Below are 20,710 nucleotides of genomic sequence, written 5' to 3'. Positions count from 1 at the left end.
CGTACGCACGGACAATGTAGCGACCAGGGCGCATTTAAATCACCAGGGTGGAACGCGCTCTCTCAGGTTGATGGAAGAGACGGTCCTCCTCTTCAACTGGGCAGAGACTCATCTTTGTTCCCTCCATGCAGAGCACATCGCAGGGGAGGACAACAAACAGGCGGATTGGCTCAGTCGCCAGGAACTGGACCCAGCGGAGTGGCGGCTCGATCCGGGTCTGTTTCAGGAAGTCTTGCGTCGGTTCGGGGAACCAGTGGTGGATCTATTCGCCACCCCCCAGAATACCCAACTCCCGAGGTTCTACTCCCGTTTTCCAACTCCGGGAGCCGAAGGAATCAATGCACTACATCTTCAGTGGCCAAAGGTCCTACTGTACGCCTTCCCTCCGATTCCACTTATTCCATCAGTGGTAAGGAAGATCCTGACGGAGAAGGCGGAGGTGATCTTGCTAGCGCCTCATTGGCCTCGGAGACCGTGGTTTGCGGACCTCAGAGAGCTGTCCATTTCTCGACCGTGGAGGATACCGGACGACCTGGTATCCCTCAGCCAGGGGTGCGTGTACCACCCGGAACCCCAATGGTTCCACTTAACCGCATGGCATTTGAAGGGGACAGGTTGAGGAGCTGCCTCCTTCCCGAGAATGTCATCGCCACTATTCAAGCGGCTCGACGCCCTTCCACAGTCCGAATTTATCAGGCAACATGGGCTGCCTTCCATTCCTTCTGCAATGACAGGAACCTTCAACCACAGGATTCCACAGTCATCCCTGTCCTGGAATTCTTGCAGAAAGGTTTGGAGAAAGGTTTGGCGCCAAACACGCTAAAACGCCAGGTCGCAGCGCTTGCCACCATTGTAAAGCGGGACGATGGGGGACCTTTAACTAGTCACCCTTGGATTAAGGATTTTCTTAGAGGGGCTACCAACACGCACCCCCCTCCTGTTCGTCGTTTTCCCACATGGGACTTGACCTTGGTCCTTCAGGCTCTCACGGGACCACCATTTGAACCATTGAGGACTGTTTCATTGCGTTACCTCTCCTTCAAGACGGCTTTTTTGGTGGCAGTCACCTCGGCAAGGCGGGTTTCCGAACTGTCCGCGCTGTCGGTCAGAGCAGACTTGTGTCAATTTTATCCAGACAGAGTTTGTTTACGCCTGGACCCCACCTTTCTCCCAAAGATCAACACCCACTTTCACAGGGCTCTAGAGCTGGTGTTACCGGATTTCTGTGCTCATGGTACTCACCCTTTAGAGCTTAAGTGGCACAAGATAGACGTACGCAGAGCATTGAAGCTTTACATCAGGCGTACCGGCAGTTTACGCAAAACTGAGGCTTTGTTTGTGTCATTTAGTGCTAGTAAACTGGGCCTCAAGGTATCTTCTAATACCATCAGCCAGTGGGTGAGACTATGTATAGTTGAGGCATACAAGGCGAGTGCAAGGACTCCACCGAGTGGTATTCAGGCTCATTCAACAAGGAGTGCGGCTTCTTCGGCAGCTTGGGCGTCGCAAGCTCCCCTGGAGGATATCTGCAGAGCCGCGGCCTGGAGTTCACCCACAACTTTTATTCGCCATTACAAATTGGATACCTTCGCTTCCGCTGAAGCTGCCTTTGGCAGGCGGGTACTCCAGAAGGTGTGCGGGGAGGTACCACCCATGGTTCACAATCTCCCTCCCTGAAATTTGGACCTTGGGTATATCCCATGCTGGACTCTCCTTCCAGGAGGCATGGGAGAAGAACCGTTGTACCTACCTGAACGGTCTTCTCGATGCCCTGGAAGGAGAGTCCATACCCTCCCGAAGAACCATGGGAGTTCTTGTTTTGATGATACTGTTTCTTATATTATTATTGTTGTTAATAAAGTTCATTATCTTTACATCTTTTCGTTTTTTAAAACTGGGTACTTGGGGCAGCAAGGGGGCGGTACCTAATTATTATTTATTTATGTTAATTTGAAACTCAGTCCTACCAATAAGACTTGAGCTAAACCCATGCTGGACTCTCCTTCCAGGGCATCGAGAAGACCGTTCAGGTAGGTACAACGGTTCTTCTCATCCCTACCATTACCTTAAAATTCTTCCTGTCAGTTCTTTTTTTTTCTCGAAGTGACAAATTGCATCTTTTGTCTATGTTGCGGAGATGTGAAACAAAGGACGCCAGAAGCTTTGATGACTCATGTCACCAAAGCTTCTCTGATCCAGCCCATTATTTGGGAGTTCATTGGTGAGAAAGCAGGCACCATGAATGGTCTTTTGGACTAGATGTGGAAACCATTTTCAGTGACATTAAAATTAATTAGAAAGGTAGGAGAGACTTTCTATGGAAGAGATGTAAAATCTTTCATTAATTATAATAGAAAAATGTATGTAATATAGAATTCTCATTCCTAGAAAAGTTGGACTTTTGTTCTTTCAAAAGTTATTGAAGTGTTAGATTGAGCACCACCTCTCTAGAGCTTCTTTCAACCAGAGTAATTTCTATGTTCTCTTGATTGTAGGGACACTAGGATGGGTGCTTTATTATTAAAAAAAAAAAAAAAACCATATTTCCTAGGTGTTGTATCCTGAAATGGCTACCTTGTATTTCCTGTAAATAGTTTGTTCCGCTTTCCAGCGCTGTATGAGCCGAAGCAGGAAGTCGCTCCTGATTGGCTCAGACGCGGCGGGCTCTTGCTTTGGCGGGAGCCGCAAATGTATAAAAGAAGCGGCTTTTCCAAGCAGAGCCAGTCGGTACTCGCTGAATTGTCACTTTGCCTTGCTGAGCTGTCACTTGTTCTCTGAGCTGAATAAAAGTACCGATTTGCTTGAACCCTGTCTCTGGGTCTACTTCACTGGCGACGAACGGACGGAAGAAACATCGCGTGCAACATGAACAAAGTCCAGATCGGCCAGGCTCCGGAACTCTTCGATCCCGAAAAAACGTCCTGGGACGAATACATGGCCACCTTCGAGATCTTCCTCGAGGCGGCAGGGATACAGGACGCCGAAGCCGATCGCAGACGGGCTATCTTTCTGAATTACTGCGGCCCAGAAATCCGTGGCCTTGCCCAGACTCTCACCGACCCGCAGCCAGCAAGAACCGTAGCTTGGGACGTCCTACAGGAAAAGCTAGCGAGCCATTTCAAACCGACCAAACCAGCCATGGTTTTTCGGCATCAGTTTTCCATGATGGCTCAGAAGGAAACTGAATCAATCAACCAGTTTACAACGCGACTTCGGACGGTACTTGCTCAATGCAAGTTTAAAGACCCGGAAGCTCGCCTCACCGATGCCCTGGTTTTCGGCATGAGAAGCGCCACGGTGAGAAACAAACTCCTCACCGAAGAAGAGCCGACTCTACAAACCGTGATTAAACTAGCGCAAACCGCAGAAGCCGCCGACGCAGCAGCTAGAGAATTAAAAGAACACGGAAGGCGAGAACTCATTGCCAAGATTGACTCCGCGTCTCCCCGCGCCGTGAAATCAGACGACCCCAGCCAACCAGCTCACAACGGGGACAACTGCTTCCTGGTACAAGACCAGCCGAGACACCACAGAGCTACTCACCGAGCCCACTGCGCGGGCTGCCGGGGAAACCACCAGCGCCATCGATGCCCTTTCCGAGACGCCACATGCCGCCGCTGCAACCGTCGAGGCCACATCGCCATTGCATGCAGAGCAACGGCACCAGAGGAGACATTCGCCACACCGCAATACCAACGACCACAAAACCAGACGCCCCAACCGCGGGAAAATCGACCGTTCCGCTATTCGGGTCAAAGAAACTACTCAACCGCTAACCGCGACTACTATAGAGGTAACACTCAATTTTCCGTGAATAACACGGCAACAAAAAAAAGGGGCCAAAATTGTTATCTCACTGTTACTAAATAACCAACCATGCTCGATGGAGCTTGATACTGGGTCTAGGTATACCATTATGCCTTGGGAGAAGTTTAAACTGTATATGCCTAATATGTCTAAATCTGATCTAAAACAAACCTCTTTAGTGATCAGAGATTTTCAAGGGGGGGTAATCTCGGTCCTGGGAACAGCAAATGTACCTATTGTATTCAAGAATGTCAAATGTACCCTACCCATGCTTATTGTAACGGGGGCTAAGCACTCTCTCTTGGGGTTGGCTTGGATGGAACCTTTGGGGATTGAAATTTCGGGTGTGTGTAATGTGAACTGTGATAATATGCCTAACTTTGTGCAAGAGTTCCCTGAAGTGTTCAGCCCCACCTTAGGATCGTATAAGGGGCCCCCTATATCATTTTCTATTGACCCCAAGGTCCCACCAGTCAGGCTAAAACCTCGCAGGGTCCCCCTTCCGCTTCTCCCCAAACTAGACCTGCAGCTTGATAAACTTATAAGCCAAGGTATTTTGGTCCCTGTGGAACAAGGGCCATGGGAAACTCCCATAGTTACGCCTCTGAAGCCAGATGGTTCTTTAAGGGTTTGCGCTGACTATAAATCCACCCTGAATAAGGCCCTCCAACACCACCCCTACCCCATTCCGGTGGTACAACAACTCCTACACTCCCTGGGGGAAGGGAAAAGGTTTGCAAAAATCGACCTCGCGCAAGCTTACCAGCAACTCCCGGTCGATGAACAAACAGCAAACGCACAAACAATTGTAACGCACAGGGGGGCTTTCAAATGCACGAGGTTACAGTTTGGGGTAAGCATAGCCCCAGGAATATTCCAGAGCATTATGGAACGCCTATTGTCAGGGGTAAATGGGGCCATTCCATATTTTGATGCCATCTTAATTGCAGGGGAAAACCAGGAACAAGTAAACAAAAGAATAAGGGAAGTACTTAAGAGGTTACAGGACAAAGGCTTAAGAATCAAGCCTGACAAATGTGTCTGGGGAACCAACAGTATAGAATTCCTAGGATATAAAGTAGACAAAGAAGGTATCCACCCCACAACAGAGAAGCTGAGAGCCATTAGGGAAGCCCCAGAGCCACGAGATAAGAATGAGCTGCAGGCATTTTTAGGCCTCCTTAATTTTTATTCCGTTTTTTTAAAGCAGAAGGCAACAGTAGCAGAGCCTCTACATCGTTTACTCCAGAAGGAAACCCGCTGGACCTGGGGGGAAACTGAACATGAAGCTTTTTTCCAAATAAAGCAATTATTAACTTCTAAAAGTGTAGTAGTCCAATATAGTGCTTCATTACCCATTAGGCTCACGTGCGACGCTTCACCGTACGGCATAGGAGGAGTCCTAGCTCACGTTCTGCCTAATAAGACAGAGGCCCCAATAGCATTTTTCTCAAGAACCATGACCAGCACAGAGAGGAATTATAGCCAGTTAGACAAGGAGGCTCTAGCTTTAGTGGCAGGGGTAAAGAAATTTCACAGTTACATTTTTGGAAGAAGTTTTGAATTAGTCACTGACCACAAGCCTTTACTAGGTCTGCTAGCCCCCAACAAGCCCACTCCGCCTTTTATGTCTCCAAGACTGATCAGATGGGCTCTTTTTCTCTCAGGATACCAGTATGATCTCACCCACAAGGGGGGGAAGGAAATCAATCACGCAGACGGCCTCAGCAGGTGCCCCATAACAGACTTAGTGGAGGACCCTGCTCCTTCCACAGATGTACTAATGATAGAACTCGAGGATAACCCACTAACCACGGCCAAAGGGGTAGCTGCACACACGCAGCAAGATCAAATCCTTAAACAAGTGGTAAACTGTGTACTTAAGGGATGGCAAAATGATGCTGTGAAACCTGAATTGTGTGACTTCAAAACCAAAAGACTTGAGTTATCTTATGTAAAGGGTTGTCTGCTGTGGGGAGATAGAGTGATCATCCCCAAAAGCCTAAGGGAAAAGGTACTCAAAATGTTACATGTGGGTCATCCTGGGATTGTCAGGATGAAGAGCCTAGCAAGAGGGCATTTATGGTGGCCAGGTCTGGATGCTAACATTGAGAGCTGGGTTTCGAAGTGTGAACCATGCCAAGAGTCACGGCCTAATCCCCCCAAAACAACTCCGGCTGAGTGGGAGCAGCCTGCTGGTCCTTGGTCAAGAATCCACATTGACTTTGCTGGTCCAGTGGGGTCCCAGTATTTCTTAATAGTGGTTGATGCGTTCTCAAAATGGGTGGAAATAATAGCAATGAACAACATAACCACAAGTGCCACCATCAAGGTATTGAGTAGACTGTTTGCCTCCCATGGTTGCCCAGATATCTTAGTGTCTGACAATGGGCCACAGCTAACAGCCAGGCAATTCGAATTGTTCCTAGATGGCCTAGGGGTCAGGCATGCCCTCATATCGCCTTACTCGCCTTGGGCTAATGGATTGGCAGAACGTTACATTCGTGTGGCAAAGGAAGCATTGCGCAGGTCAGGCCCTGGGGATGTACAACAAAACTTGGACCAATTCTTACTCACCCAACACATTACCCCTAACTCGCACACACATGTAAGCCCTGCAGAGTTATTAATGGGAAGGAAATTAAGGTCACCACTAGATAGGTTGAACCCAAGGTTCTGTATTAATAATAACCAAATGTGTGTAAAACCTGAAAGAGAAATGTATTTGGGACAAAATGTATATGTAAAAAGTTTTGATGGAAATGTAAACTGGATAAAAGGAATTGTTGTTAAGCAAAATGCACCAAAGACTTATATTGTAAAACTAGAGGATGGTCGTTTGTGGAAACGACACATAGACCACATTCGGAAGCGAACAGAAAATCAATTGCCACAAACCGCTGACATGGACTCTCCCCCTTCAACAGACTTTAACACATTGCCCGAGTTAAGAAACACGCAAAGAGACTTATCGGGCCAAGGGGAGCCATCCAGCGACGCCGAGCCATCCTCCTCCTCCGAAGCCTTCGTTGGGCCCGCCAGGCCAAGTCCGCCGCGCAGGGAGAACAGCGGCGAGCCATCCTCCACAGTCGATGTCGAAGGAGAAATTGAACTGCACAGGTCAGAACGAGCTTCACGGAGGCCCCACCGATTGGACGACTTTGTCACGTGGCTTTCGTGATGGATGTGTCCAACTATGAGGGGAGGGGTGTTGTATCCTGAAATGGCTACCTTGTATTTCCTGTAAATAGTTTGTTCCGCTTTCCAGCGCTGTCTGAGCCGAAGCAGGAAGTCGCTCCTGATTGGCTCAGACGCGGCGGGCTCTTGCTTTGGCGGGAGCCGCAAATGTATAAAAGAAGCGGCTTTTCCAAGCAGAGCCAGTCGGTACTCGCTGAATTGTCACTTTGCCTTGCTGAGCTGTCACTTGTTCTCTGAGCTGAATAAAAGTACCGATTTGCTTGAACCCTGTCTCTGGGTCTACTTCACTAGGAAACTTGTTCAGCTTATGATGGGGCTTGACAATGATTCACTGTTTAATTATAACAGTTACTAATACACATTGAACACATTAAACTGGGTTTGGTTCCAAGAAACAACTAGTGCCAACATCCCTTATTTCACTATTACTTATTGTACGTGTAAGTAGCAAAAGAAGTGGTAAGTCGGCTTAATTATTAAAACCTTTTATACAACATAAATAATGTTTAGTTTATGTCAGCATAATGAGTATGTCAGCATAATGTAAGCCAACTTTTCTTATATAGGCACACATAGTGCATTTTCTACTTTCTTTTTCACACAGCATCCCCTTTCTGCTATATTTTTGGAATGGTACCTGCTCCCAAGCAGTGATTACCCTTCTGGGCTTCTCATCCTGGGTAGCTTAGAGATACTGCTCTAATTTTCCTTTCACAAAGCACATAAGGGCATTTTAAGAAGCAAAGCTTGAGAGATGTAGCCTCCTCAGCCTCACAATGAATACCAACTAAGCCTGGAGCCAGCTGCTAAAGTGGTTTAGGCAGCCAGTATCAGCAGTGGCTAAAGCTGCAGCTGGAGGCAACACACTTATCAAATTTATTTATTTTATCAATTTTCTAAACCCCACATCATACTAGTGTGACTCTGGGCAGTTTACAGATAAAACAGTAAAATAATATGAAAGCTATAATTAAAAACAAAGTTAAAAACCACATTAAAAAGAGTTTAAAAAGAACAATTGCAGAGTTAAAAAGCAGAGGAAATGCCTTCAGCCCACCAACATCTCCACGGATGCTTAGAACCCCAGGCCGGTTGGAAGAGCCAGGTCTTCACGCTCTCACGGGAGGCTAAAAGAGTTTTTGGTTTGGGGGTTGGTTGGTGGATTGCGTGTCTTGGTTTTAGTGCAGCCAGCATGGTAGTCAATATATAGGTCAGTTTGATCTCGGTCTTGACGTTTTTTAAGATCTGCTCGGAGTTCACGGATTGGATTCATTGTAAAATGGATAAATCGGGTCTTGAACAAAGTTTTTTGGAGTTTGAGTCATTTCTGTTTAGAGAGTTTACAGTCTTAATGGAATTGTGTTTGTTGAGTTCATTCATGCAAACCACTCTATAGAATTTGGGGGGCACTTGAACCATCTCTGTATTTGAATTCAGGGCCATCTCTGGTCACTTCAATGATTTCATCAGCTGGTAATTTAGATGCAATGATTTTGCGAATTTGATCTATATCAGGTTCGTTTGTGACTTCAAGCCCAAATAAAATTGCATTATTATGTTTTTGTTTACGTTCCAGGGTGTCTCTAATGAGTAGGGAAATGTTGTTAGGATGGTTAGTGGATTGCTGAGGTAGTGGATGTTATGGTTGAACATATAGTTGAGGTAGTAGTTGTTGGGCATATGGTTGAGGTGGTGATTTTTGTTGTTGTTGTATTGCTTATGTTTATACAAATTACCATCCTATAATTGTCTGACAAATATATATAAATAAAATAAAAATAAAGTAAGAGTGAAGGAGAGGACTTCTTCGCTTCTGGAAACATGCTTTCCCATAAGAGTGGGTGCAATTGTATTCTTGGCTTTGGATTGTTTGAATAATTCTAGCTTTAGCATCCCTGTAAAAGAGATTTTCTAGCTTGCCGATATGTCTTCTTCTTGTCCTCTACATTTCTTCTTGAGGGGAGAACTTTAGAGCACCAGTTCTTCTCTCTGTTATCAAAACTTTTACTGTGCACCAGAAGTGGGTTGCTCCCATTTGGACTGGTGCTTAGAACTGGAATTGGCAGCGGGAGGCTCAGTCCACCTGCCTGGGACGCTTCTGTACATGTGCAGAAGCATTGCATGTGCACACAAGTGCGTCCACAAAGCGATGGCAACATTATTTACAACCTACCACTTCTGTGCACTAATATTTACAAAGGCAAGTTCAGATTACCTACAGGACCGTCTTCTGTGTTACATGTCCCAGAGGCCGGTCATATCCCACAGAGTTGGCCTTCTCCAGGTCCTGTCAGCCAAGCAATGTCGCCTGGCAGGGCCTAGGGGAAGGGCCTTCTCTCTGGCGACTCCGGTCCTTTGGAACCAATTCCCCTCGGAATTTCGCACTGACCCCACTCTCCTGGCTTTTTTGAAAGGTTTTAAAAACGCACCTTTGCTGGCAGCCCTGGGGCCTTTGAGCATTGATACTCTGCTCTAGCTATGATTGTATTTGGAATGAATCAGATCGAATGATTTAAAATTGTTTTAGTTTTAGGCTTTAGGGTTTTTAAACTTTATATTTTGTATTAATTTTATTATGTAAGCCATCCTGAGTCCCCTGGAGAAGTCCAAGTAAATAAATTTAAGATAGAACATCTGGTTTCTTTCAACATGAAACAAAACAAATGTTTGCCCTAAGCCTGCGTGTGATATATTTTTGAGCTTTTATCTCGGGTTCTAGATTGGGAATAGAGAAAACACTGCCAAGTTTACAAAGGACAATGGCTTAGTTTAATAGATCTTTTGCAAGGTTATGCTTTTTAATATATTGAAGTTGGATGGATGATATATAATACATATTGTTATTCTGCTTAAAATTTTGGTTTGGCTAATTTTTCAGAATAAAATTATTTTATCTTCTGTTTTTAAATGAAAATCTTCACTGTCAACAGTAATCTCTTTTTGTTTGAAAACAGCTTTCATTTTTAAGGTTGGAATGTAGGGATTTTTTTTTCTTTTTGAAAGATTGCATCCATAGTTAAATAATATGTTTTTATTGAAATGCCCCCAGTTTCAAATGCATTTACCCTGAAATTCTAAACTATTTGTTTCTAAATGTAAAACTTTTACTTTCTAGATCAGTGATGGCGAATCTATGGCACGGGTGCCACAGGTGGCATGCGGAGCCATATCTGCTGGCACACGAGCTGTTGCCCTAGCTCAGCTCCAACATTTATGTGTGTGCTGTCCGGTTGATTTTTGGCTCGCACAGAGGCTCTGGGAGGGCACTTTTTCCTTCCAGAGAGCCTCTGGGGGATCAGGAGGGCGTTGTTACCCGCCTACTGGCTCCAGGAAAGCCTTTGGAGCCTGGGAAAGGCGAAACACAATCCCACTGGGCCCACCAGAAGTTGGGACATAGGCTGCTTCCAGCCTCCAGCGGGCCTCCGGGGCGGGGTAAGCTGTTTTTGCCCTACCCAGGCATTGAATTATGGGCGTGGGTATATTTGATAGTACGCGCCCATGCTCTTTCTGTACCTGAGGGGAAAAAAGGTTCACCATCACTGTTCGATATCATCACACTGTCTTTTCAGTTTGTTTTATTTCCAGTTTTAATGGGTGATTGAAACTGATGAATTGAGTTACGTTCTGCTTTCTAAGACTCTTGTTTCAAACTTTTAAAATCTTTACCTGATGCCAAGCAAATTCACCTGTCAAATAATTGTCTTTGAAACAGGTTCTATCTGATTAGTGGAGGAATTCCTTTTATTATCTGTGGAATTACTGCAGCAATCAACATGAATAATTATGGGATAAAAAGTTATGCTGGAGCTCAGTTGTAAGTATATCCCTATATTTTCCATGTATGATGCCACTGTTATTTCCTCTAAGAATAAGCCATGATTAAAAACTTTCAGTCTGGAATCATAGAGCCTAATCCAGAATCCCTGGCAGGTTAGTTACTCACTATCAGCATGTGGCTTTTGTCATTTTATAACATTACATATTATACTCTGCACACAGCCTATGCTGCAGGTTAATTATGGTTTTTAATGCTTATAAAGTAAATATATGAATGCATGAGGAGACACACACCTGTTTAGAAATTCACCTATTTCTTCTAAATGCATTGATTTAACTGAGTACTGTACTAAAGGGGCTTAAAAATTGTGTATCGCAATAGTTTGGTAGCATTTAAGGAAAGCTTTTCAATTAATGTCCAGGCATATTCAGTGTTCCCATCTCTGTAAAGAAAAACAGAGGAAGTAAAGCAAACCGTGTTTTTCCTTCATGGAAATATTTTTAAGAAATTTCATTTGAAAAATACATTAGAAAAAAGGGAAGAACTCCAGCAGATTAAAGAGAGCACAAAACTCTTCTGGAAGTTCTACCCTATTAAAACCTATTTATTCCATCACGTGTGATTAGACAATCACTTATAATCAACAGGGTGTTAAAAGATCTGATTATTTATGTTCATAAATTTGTGGGAGACTTTCCTGCCAGCAGTTTTACAGAGGTTGTGCTACTTTAATCACTTTAATCACAGGCAATCAATACTAGATATCACAATACGAGTAGAAAACCAGGAAGCAGGTGGAGGGATGAAATTGCTCAGGGGGAAGAGGGGGAGGTAGACTAAGTCACAGCACAACATCTTGTATCTCTTATTCATTTTCTACAACATGCAAATCAGTAGTGGGTTCTAAACACTTTTGCTACTGGTTTGCGTGCGCACCTGACACTTCTGCGCATATGCAGAAGCATTCTGGGCAGGTGGGTAAAGCCTCCCCCCTCTACCGGTACTGAGAACCGGACCAAACCAGGAACAACCCACCATTGATACAAATGTAGACCTTCCAACTTCTGTGTGCTTCCATGGAGATAAGTTTTGAAATGGCCTGTGATGAAGACTCTTTTGAAAATACCACAGACCCCAGAAGACTCTCAGTTCACTTTATTTGCTATGTACTGTGAAGCTCTTGAAAGGTTTTCAGGATATCTAGGGATTGTCTGGGGGAAGGGTTGTTGTGTTGTTATAGTTTACAAAACGTGAACTGTTCTGAAGAATCCGAGGCAGCTGTTAATATTTTATGGTTAGTGGGAAGCGCTTGAGAGCAGAGAAATTCAAATAAGGCCACACTGCACAACCTGAAAGGTACATGTGAGCATCTACTGAATTAGCTCAGAGTTTACCCCCTTGTTAATCCTAGCAGAGCCTCTGTAAGTGGCTGCTCAGCATATTTGGCGTGGAAAAAGAACCTATATTCAAACTGAAAGGAACTCCAGAGGATGGTAGAGAACAGGAAGGCCAGGAGGAACATTGTCCATAGGGTTGTACTCGTGGTGGATCGGACACAATCTCACAACTAACTACTAACAACAATAAGAATTCAAAAGTATCTGGATTAAAACTAAGCAATACTATCACATAAGGAAGAAAATACAGGTGGTCCTCGACTTATAACTGTTACTTTAGTGACCATTAGAAGTTACAACAGCACTGAAAAAAGTGACTTAGGACCATTTTTCACACTTATGACCTTCTCAGCAGCCCCATGGTCATGTGACCAAGTGATTCACATTTGTAAGGGTTGCAATGTCCAGGGTCATGTGATCACCTTCTGCAACTTTCTGATAAGCAAAATCAATGGGGAAACTGGATTCACTTAACAACCGTGTTACTAGTTTAACAACTGTAGTGATTCACTTAACAAATATGACAGGTCAAGTCATAAAATGGGACAAAATTCACTTAACAAGTTTCTCACTTAGCATAAATTTTGGGCTCAATTGTGACCATAAGTTGAGGACAACCTATGATTATGAATCATTTTCATAATTATGCAGCATATGAATTATTAGCCCTGGCTCTTAGAAAAAAAATAAAGTTGCCCAGCCCTGCAATAACAGTAAAAATTGTATCATTGTACCCTAACTAGGGAGGGAATCCTAATGTCAGCGGGCTACCACTGAAAAGGTCCATTCCAGGACAGCCACTCACCCTAGCGGAGATACTTACAGCTGGTCCTCAATTTACAACCAGTCACTTAACATCCATTTGAAGTTATGAAAGACCTCCCTGAAGCTACTTACAACTCATTTTCAAATATATGATGGCCACATCCCTCCAAGGTCATGTCATCACACTTTGGGTACTTGGCAACCAACTTAGTTTTACAGCATCCCATGATCCCTTGACTATGATTTGCAATCTTTTCGCCTAATTCCACTGTTCATTTCTGGTTTCCAGGGGAAAAAAACCACCGTAAAAAATGGATTAGCTTAATAACCACAGCAGTCGCTTAATGACTACTGCATTTGCTAAATGGCTGCCACAAAAAATGTCAGAGTCACGTGGTGCTTCAATTTACAATTGCAACAACCTTATGACCTTAAATTTGGAGTCAATTGAAGTTTTAGATTGAGGACTACTTTTAAAACATTATTTAAGTTCATATAATACTTTGTCCAGCTTTGGGCACTGGGTTGGTGGATACAGACTTTTGTTCTTGAAGGCTCCTATATGTTAACTGCTCCTCTTCCTTTACATTAGCTGAGAAAAGTCTGCTTCTTCCACTTCTCTACACAAAAGGGGAGGTTTCAGCAATCACGCTGCCAAAACATTTCTACACTAGTGGCTCTGAGTGAACCCAACTTCCCATTTTTTTGTTGATTGGAATCAAGAAGATTATTCAAGTGGGATTGTAGGGAGGGGACAGACAAGGGAAGCAAGTGACAGCATGTGTATTGTAGAATTAACCTACTTGCCTGCCTCCAGTGTCAGGACATAAATGTGAAAGGAGAGAGTTAGTGTTGTGATGTTGCAACGCACATTCCAACATTGTTTTATCATTGTAGTTTGTATCAGAGACAAACGGAGTGAGCGATTCTCTAAACGTGCAATTTTTCTCTGGATGCGCTCAGATTTGACAATACACTGAGAGGTAGTTTTATTAGCTGCATTTCAAAACCAGAGTATTGGATTTGGTATCTAGAGAGCTTTAATGAAAACTCCTTTTTCTTGTATGATATGAGAGCCACTGTGATGTGGAGATTAAAGGGAGTTTTACATTTACTTCAGCCGCCGAGCTCACTGGGGGACCTCTGAAATAGGCTGAGATCCTATCAAAAATATTGCTTAAAATGTCAATCTTAAAAGCTGTTCTATGGGTAAAAACTAGATGGGTGTTACAACTTACAACTAAAATTGGGACCCAAATTTTAATTGCTAAGCAAGGTGGTTGTTAAGTGAATTGTGCCTGAATGTATGACCTTTTTGCCTTTTGTTGTTCAGTCAATCCAGCAGTCATTAAGCAAATCCTTCTTCCCCCATTGATTATGCAGATTTTCAGTCATCCAGGTCATGATTGTCTCAAAAGTGCTTGTTAAAAAGGCAACTGGACTTTGTTTTTTCCTTGAGGGAGATGTCTCACTTCCCATCCAAGGAGCTTCTTCAGTTCTGATTGAATGGTGGTGTGAGGGGATAGAGAAAGCTTTATATTCCTTTGCAGTCATCTGGTCCTTAGCATTCTCTCTGAAAGCCAATGAGGCCACTTGGGGGTTTATCTGTGCCATCAGGGTCACCTGCAAATAGGGGTGGAATGCTCTTGTAACTGCTAAAAGGAGTGTGTTGTAAACAGGAGACAGGCGATTCAGGTGACCCTGTCAGCACAGATAAGGGGCTCTCAGAGAGAGTGCTAATGACCAGATGACTGTAATGGAATATAAATCCTTTTATAAAATGAGCTGAGATGGCACAGTGGGTAGAGTGCAGTACTGCAGGCCACTAAAGCTGACTGCTACATCTGCAGGTCAGCGGTTCAAATCTCATCACTGGCTCAAAGTTGACTCAGCCTTCCATCCTTCCAAGGTGGGTAAAATGAGGACCCAGATTGTGGGGGCAATATGCTGGCGCTGTTAAAAAGTGCTATTGCTAACATGCTGCCCTGAGTCTAAGGAGAAGGGTGGCATTAAAAAACTGAATGAATGAATGAATGAATGAATGAATGAATGAATGAATGAATGAATAAATAAATAAATAATCCTTCCATTTCCACCCCTGCCTCCAACATTCAGTCAGAACTAAAGAAGCTTCTTGGTTCAGAAACGAAGCTTCTTCCTAAGGAAAAAACAAAGCGCCTTGTTTTGAAAAAACACCTTTGAGATTTTGTCATCATCCCCAACATACACACACCATTGACTTTGCTTGTCAGAAGCCCATCTGGAAGTTTGCAAATGGCAGTCATATGAAATCCAAGACACTGCAATTGTTCTAAATACGTGCTAATGCCAGTGCCTAAATTTTGATCATGTGACCATGCGAATGCTGCAACATTTGTAAAGTGCAAGGACTGGTTATAAGTCATGTTTTTCAGTGATGTTTTAACTTTGAACAGTTGCTAAATGAATGACTGTAAGTAGAAGTCTACCTGTAAATTTACCTTCACTATGCACATGTAAGTCCCATTTTTATAGACGACATAGTTTTTTTAAACAATTTGCAGTTTATTGTAAATATTATTTATTTTGCATTAGCAGGTAATTTGTCTTCAATATTATTAATTTGATTTCTTTCTTTTTTTACCCCATTCTACCCTACCCTTGTGTGTAGTTGTTGGATGTCATGGGAGCCAAGTCTTGGTGCATTTTATGGACCCCTTGCATTCATTGTTTTGGTAACATGCATTTATTTCCTCTGCACTTATGTGCAATTGAGGCGTCACCCAGAACGCAAGTATGAATTAAAGGAAAGGATAGAAGATCAGCAGAGGTTGGCAAGTCCTGAACTTGGCCATAGTCACATGACAGACATTGGATCAGTTTCCCAGGCAACCTGTTCAATGATGTCATCATCCTTGTTGGAAAATGAACACTCCTTCAAGGCTCAGCTTCGAGCTGCTGCGTTCACTTTGTTTCTGTTTACTGCCACCTGGACTTTTGGCGCCCTGGCTGTTTCTCAAGGACATTTCTTGGATATGATATTTAGTTGCCTATACGGAGCATTTTGTGTAACCTTGGGACTCTTCATCCTCATCCATCACTGTGCAAAGCGAGATGATGTGTGGCATTGCTGGTGGTCCTGTTGCCCTTCTCGGCGGAACACCTACGCAGTGCAAGTTAATGTCCGTCCAAAAGTTAATGTCAATGGTGAAAGCCAAGCTCATGCCGCATGCCTTCAAGAATCACCATGCCCAAGTAAATCGGCCCTTTTTAATCACCCCTCCATTAGTCACTGCAAGCTCACTAATCTACAGGCTGTTCAAAACCACGTCAACTGCCTTTCACCGGTCACTCCGTGCTGTGCAAAAATGCATTGTGATCAGCTCCTGGAAGATGAAGCTCATATTCATGTCCACAACGAAGGGACTTTCAGACCCAACATGCACATTCACAGGTGTTTGAAAAGTAGAACTAAACCACGCTATTTTAGCCGACATCGATCTGCAGGAGAAAGGGAGTATGCTTACCACATTCCTTCAAGTATTGACGGCAGCATACACAGCTCACATACGGACAGTCCACATAGTACACATGACAGTCACTCAGGTCACAGGCGGCCCTGTTGTGCAAAAAACAGTCCCTATCCAACCATCACTCAGCCTGAAAGTAGTGATGCAAGTACTGTGATCTATAGTTGTGCTAAAGTCCCAGAAACTGAGACAGGCCCTCATTTTGAAATGCATCCACGGACACAATCCTTGCCATTTAGCACAACCAGCCACAATGGAATCCTAAAGGGAAATTTGCATGAAGCCATGATCTACAGTTCAGATAGTACAGGAAATATCAAAACGGGGCCGTGGAAGAATGAAACTACTGTGTAGTTGGTAGGCCACATTTCTCAGCTTGCAGCTCAAAGCATCTTAGACTGCAAACCTATATACAGCAATTTGGGAGGCTTACTTCTGAGTAGACCTCAGTAGATTTGTCCTGTTGGTCTTTGTTTTCCTTCTAAACTGAATAAGATTTTACATGTTGGTGTGGCACATGAGATAACTATAGAGGTTTTCAACCTTTTCTTCTCTTAACAATAAGAGGCTTTTAAAAAGCAGGGGCAATCTTGGAATTATTTTTAAAGGAACAACAGAATAATGTTCAAGGGAGAACAAATATATAAACCTAGGAAGCAGACTGTGAGGTGTTTGTTACTACAGGTAAGTCCTTGATTTATGACCACAATTGAAATTGGAATTTCTGTCATATGTTGAGCGGGAGCCAATTTTACAACAATTTTTATGGTGGGCATTGTGAATCACTGCAATTGTTAAGCTAATCACATGGTTACTAAACAAATCTCGGTTCTCCAATGGGCCTTTTTATTTTTTTTGCCCGAAATCACATGATAGCAGGATGTGGCAACTGGTCATAAATGTGAGTTAGTTGCCAAGCGCTCAGATGATAGTCACCTGACCACAAGGGTAATGCAAGGGCGGTAACTGTAAGTTACTTTTTCCAGGCCACTTAAATTTGACCTGTGTTAAACAAAAGGTCATAAATCGAGGACTAACTCTATCATGTAATATGGTATTATTTTCCTTTTATTTTTTTTAAACTTGTATTGGCATCAGATACTTTTCCATACATAACAGCATCACAGCCTTTCTTTGATTATTTTTTGCAACAAAATGGTCTTATATTAATTTTTGAAGTCAGCAGAAAAAGAAAGGATTTTATAACCAGCCTAACACAGTTTATTAGGCCTATAAAAAACCAATATTGCATCTAAAAGATCTTCTGTAGCCTATGGCGTGTAAAACCATGTAGTGTATGTCACTGTTCTGTCTTCTTTCTCTTTAGAAGGGAAACACTAGGTAAAGTCCTGCGTTAACATCTACAGTGCTGTATTGGTTGTATTTTTTTTCGTTGTTAATATTATTGTTATTAATAATATTTTTAATTTCTGCATGACATCTGTCAGGATAATGCCATTTGTTGCTTTCAAATGTTGCATATGTACAAAGAAAAAAAATACCCTATTGTAAAAGGCTGTGACTATCCATATTGGTATTAATCTAGAGCATTTTGACTCTACGAAAAGAAGGGGTGAAAAATAACCTTCTGCACTCCTTTAAGTGGCACAATCCTTTCTATGAGGTTACAAGATTGCTTTGATAAGGGTGCACTTTAATGTCTCTGCAAAGCATGTCCCATTGAATGTGGCACTGTGTATGTCTCTAGTAGCCGTCTCTCCACCTGTTTCACTCTTTGGTCCATTTGCCTTTGGGAATTAACCTGCCAGCAGCCCTATCATCACCAGTCCAGGCAAAGTAGTGCTTTCCCATTAACTCTTTGAGGACTGCAATTATTCGCTCAAGAAATAAAGTCAGCGGCCTAAGCTAAGCACTTTGAAAATGCATTAATGTTAATGAGGAAGACAAATCCTGAGTAACAGCTTGCATTAAAAAAAAACCACACTGAAACCCAAAGTGCTTAACTTTGGTTGGATTGTTTCCTGACAATGTTTGGAGGGATGATTTATATTTGCATTGTTATGCAATGATCGTCATCAGCGTGGCAGTCCAAGAGTAGCTATAGTAAAAGCTTTTGTGACCTTGACGGCCATTCTAAGCAAACCACTGGCCCTCATTGCTGAGGAAGTGCATATAGGACTTCACTGTAACGAAATATCACTTTAAGAGCAAATGTTTAAATTGTGCTGTATTTGGGATGAAATCACTTCCTTTGTCACGCCTTTTTAATCCATGGCTAAAACAAAAATGGGATTGACTTTATATCTCCATGCATATTTTGACCCTTCACTGGTTTATTCTTTCGGATCTAGTAATCTCGAGAGCCAGCATTACTTTCTCATTATGAGTTCATTATGTCATGAACTTTCAGCAAAAAAAAAGTTTTGTTTTTATTATTTTTTTTAGGGGGGAGAAAAATCTATCTATGAATATCTGAACACATTGCACTAATAAACATGAATAAGAGAATTACTGTATAGTTGCTGTTTAAGATTTAAAATAAAAATACAGTGCAGTTTTAAACTGGTGACTTAAAATGAAGGGAATCGTACATCTCAAGGTGTAGCGTGGATGCCGTGGAGCGGTACTGAAAAATAATCAATCATTCCACACTTAAAGAAAAAAGCCAGGGAAGGAATCAAGATGGTGGCAACCACTCACCCAACTGAAGCTCTGCCTCCTTTTTACATGTGTTGTACAAAAGGGGGACCAGCATTGATCACATAGCTGTGCTCCCATCTGGATTTTTTTTTTAACCATCTCTTTGCAGATACAGTATTCTTTAAACACTCAGTATTATGTGGACGTTAGATGAAAAAGATGTCACACATTCAATTAACCTTAACAGTTTGTTTCTTGGGGTGGGTGGGAACCCTTGCTTCATCTCAATGGGCTTCAGCTGCCTACAATCTTAATAGAGCTCAGTTCATTATCTGTATTATTATCAGCTCATTCTAAATTCATTCAACTCTTTTCCTCACGCTGTACATACACAAATGATTTTAAGTGGTATGCTATAATGTGGGTCAGATGAATATGTTCTGCAGTCTTTGCAGATGGGGACGAAGTACTCAAAGGGTTAATGCTCAGTATCTGAGTGCAAGGAATTAACTTTTTCTTTTCGGTATTTTTATAAAATTCAAAAACACACACCTATATGTGTATATACGGTAAATATATAAAAATATATATAAAACTATATATATTGTAAATTGTAGCAAATAATGTATTCATTGTGTGTGTATGTTTACACACACTATTATGTGTGTCTTTCAAAAGTGAACACAGCAGAATGCACTTAATGGGTGTTGAGATATGAACAGAATTTCATCTTTTCATGATTGTTCCTTTTAGATGAAAAAACATTCCTGAGCTTTATTATGTATCTGCTGTATATGCTTGAATTGTCTCAGAAACTAAAATACAGTATTTTGCATTGTGAGTATAATATATTTCCTAATTTTTATCATTTGTTGGTTTTTTTCCCCCCATCGGCACAACACCGTCAATCCACAGCATCAATGAAACTCTGTAGACACATAAATACACTATTCAAAGCCACTTTTCTGTATCTCAGTGGTATTTATAATATTCTGTATTAGCTATGTTCCACAAGACCTCTACAATTATGCAAAATAGTTTGCACCTCCTGAGATACAGGCAAAATAGTCACCCTGCAGAAATACACCCAGAAAAATGTTTCCAGCTTGCCTTTCCCCTTGTCAGGATTGTTCTGTCTTAAGAAAACAAAACAAAGATAATGAAATGGGTGCTGCTTTTCACAGACATACACAAATCTTTAGCATGTTTTTTCCCCTGAAATCTAATGTTCAGCATTAGTACACCTATCATAGTGTGTCTGAAGTTAGCAAATCTTTCTGGGCTAATTTGGAAGTAATGTTATGCAATAATCTGTCTGCATTATTTTTTTAGAAAAATAATATACAATAGAATAACAGGTAGGTAAATATGATATTAAATAAATTAAAAATATTTTCTAACATGAAATGTGACCCAAAATCATTTTGTGGTTTTGTCTTTCTCTTTCTTCTCTTTTTTGTTTAGCCAAAAAAATTCTAATCATAATCATAACAACAGAGTTGGAAGGGACCTTGGAGGTCTTCTAGTGCAACCCCTTGCTTAGGCAGGAAACCCTATAGATTAGATTAGATTTATTGGATTTATATGCCGCCCCTCTCCGCAGACTTGGGGCGGCATATAAATCCTATAAATCTAATCTAATCAGATTAGATTAG

General features: G+C 42.4%; 1 protein-coding gene across 1 annotated transcript in view; it reads left to right on the top strand.

Moving 5' to 3' along the window:
- ADGRA1 (adhesion G protein-coupled receptor A1) overlaps positions 1-19,918 on the top strand; it is a 549,068-nt gene extending 529,150 nt beyond the window's left edge. The window contains exons 18-19 of the mRNA XM_070752445.1: positions 10,718-10,819; positions 15,596-19,918. Coding sequence (XP_070608546.1) covers positions 10,718-10,819; positions 15,596-16,808 — 1,315 coding nt within the window. The 3' untranslated portion in view covers positions 16,809-19,918. The remainder of the gene's footprint in view (positions 1-10,717; positions 10,820-15,595) is intronic.
- The last annotated feature ends 792 nt before the right edge of the window (positions 19,919-20,710 follow it).

Source organism: Erythrolamprus reginae, chromosome 5 (genome assembly GCF_031021105.1).
Source record: "Erythrolamprus reginae isolate rEryReg1 chromosome 5, rEryReg1.hap1, whole genome shotgun sequence".
Lineage (NCBI taxonomy): Eukaryota > Metazoa > Chordata > Lepidosauria > Squamata > Dipsadidae > Erythrolamprus > Erythrolamprus reginae.
The sequence above is the reverse complement of the archived record's forward strand: the minus strand, read 5'-3'. Positions and strand labels throughout refer to the sequence as shown.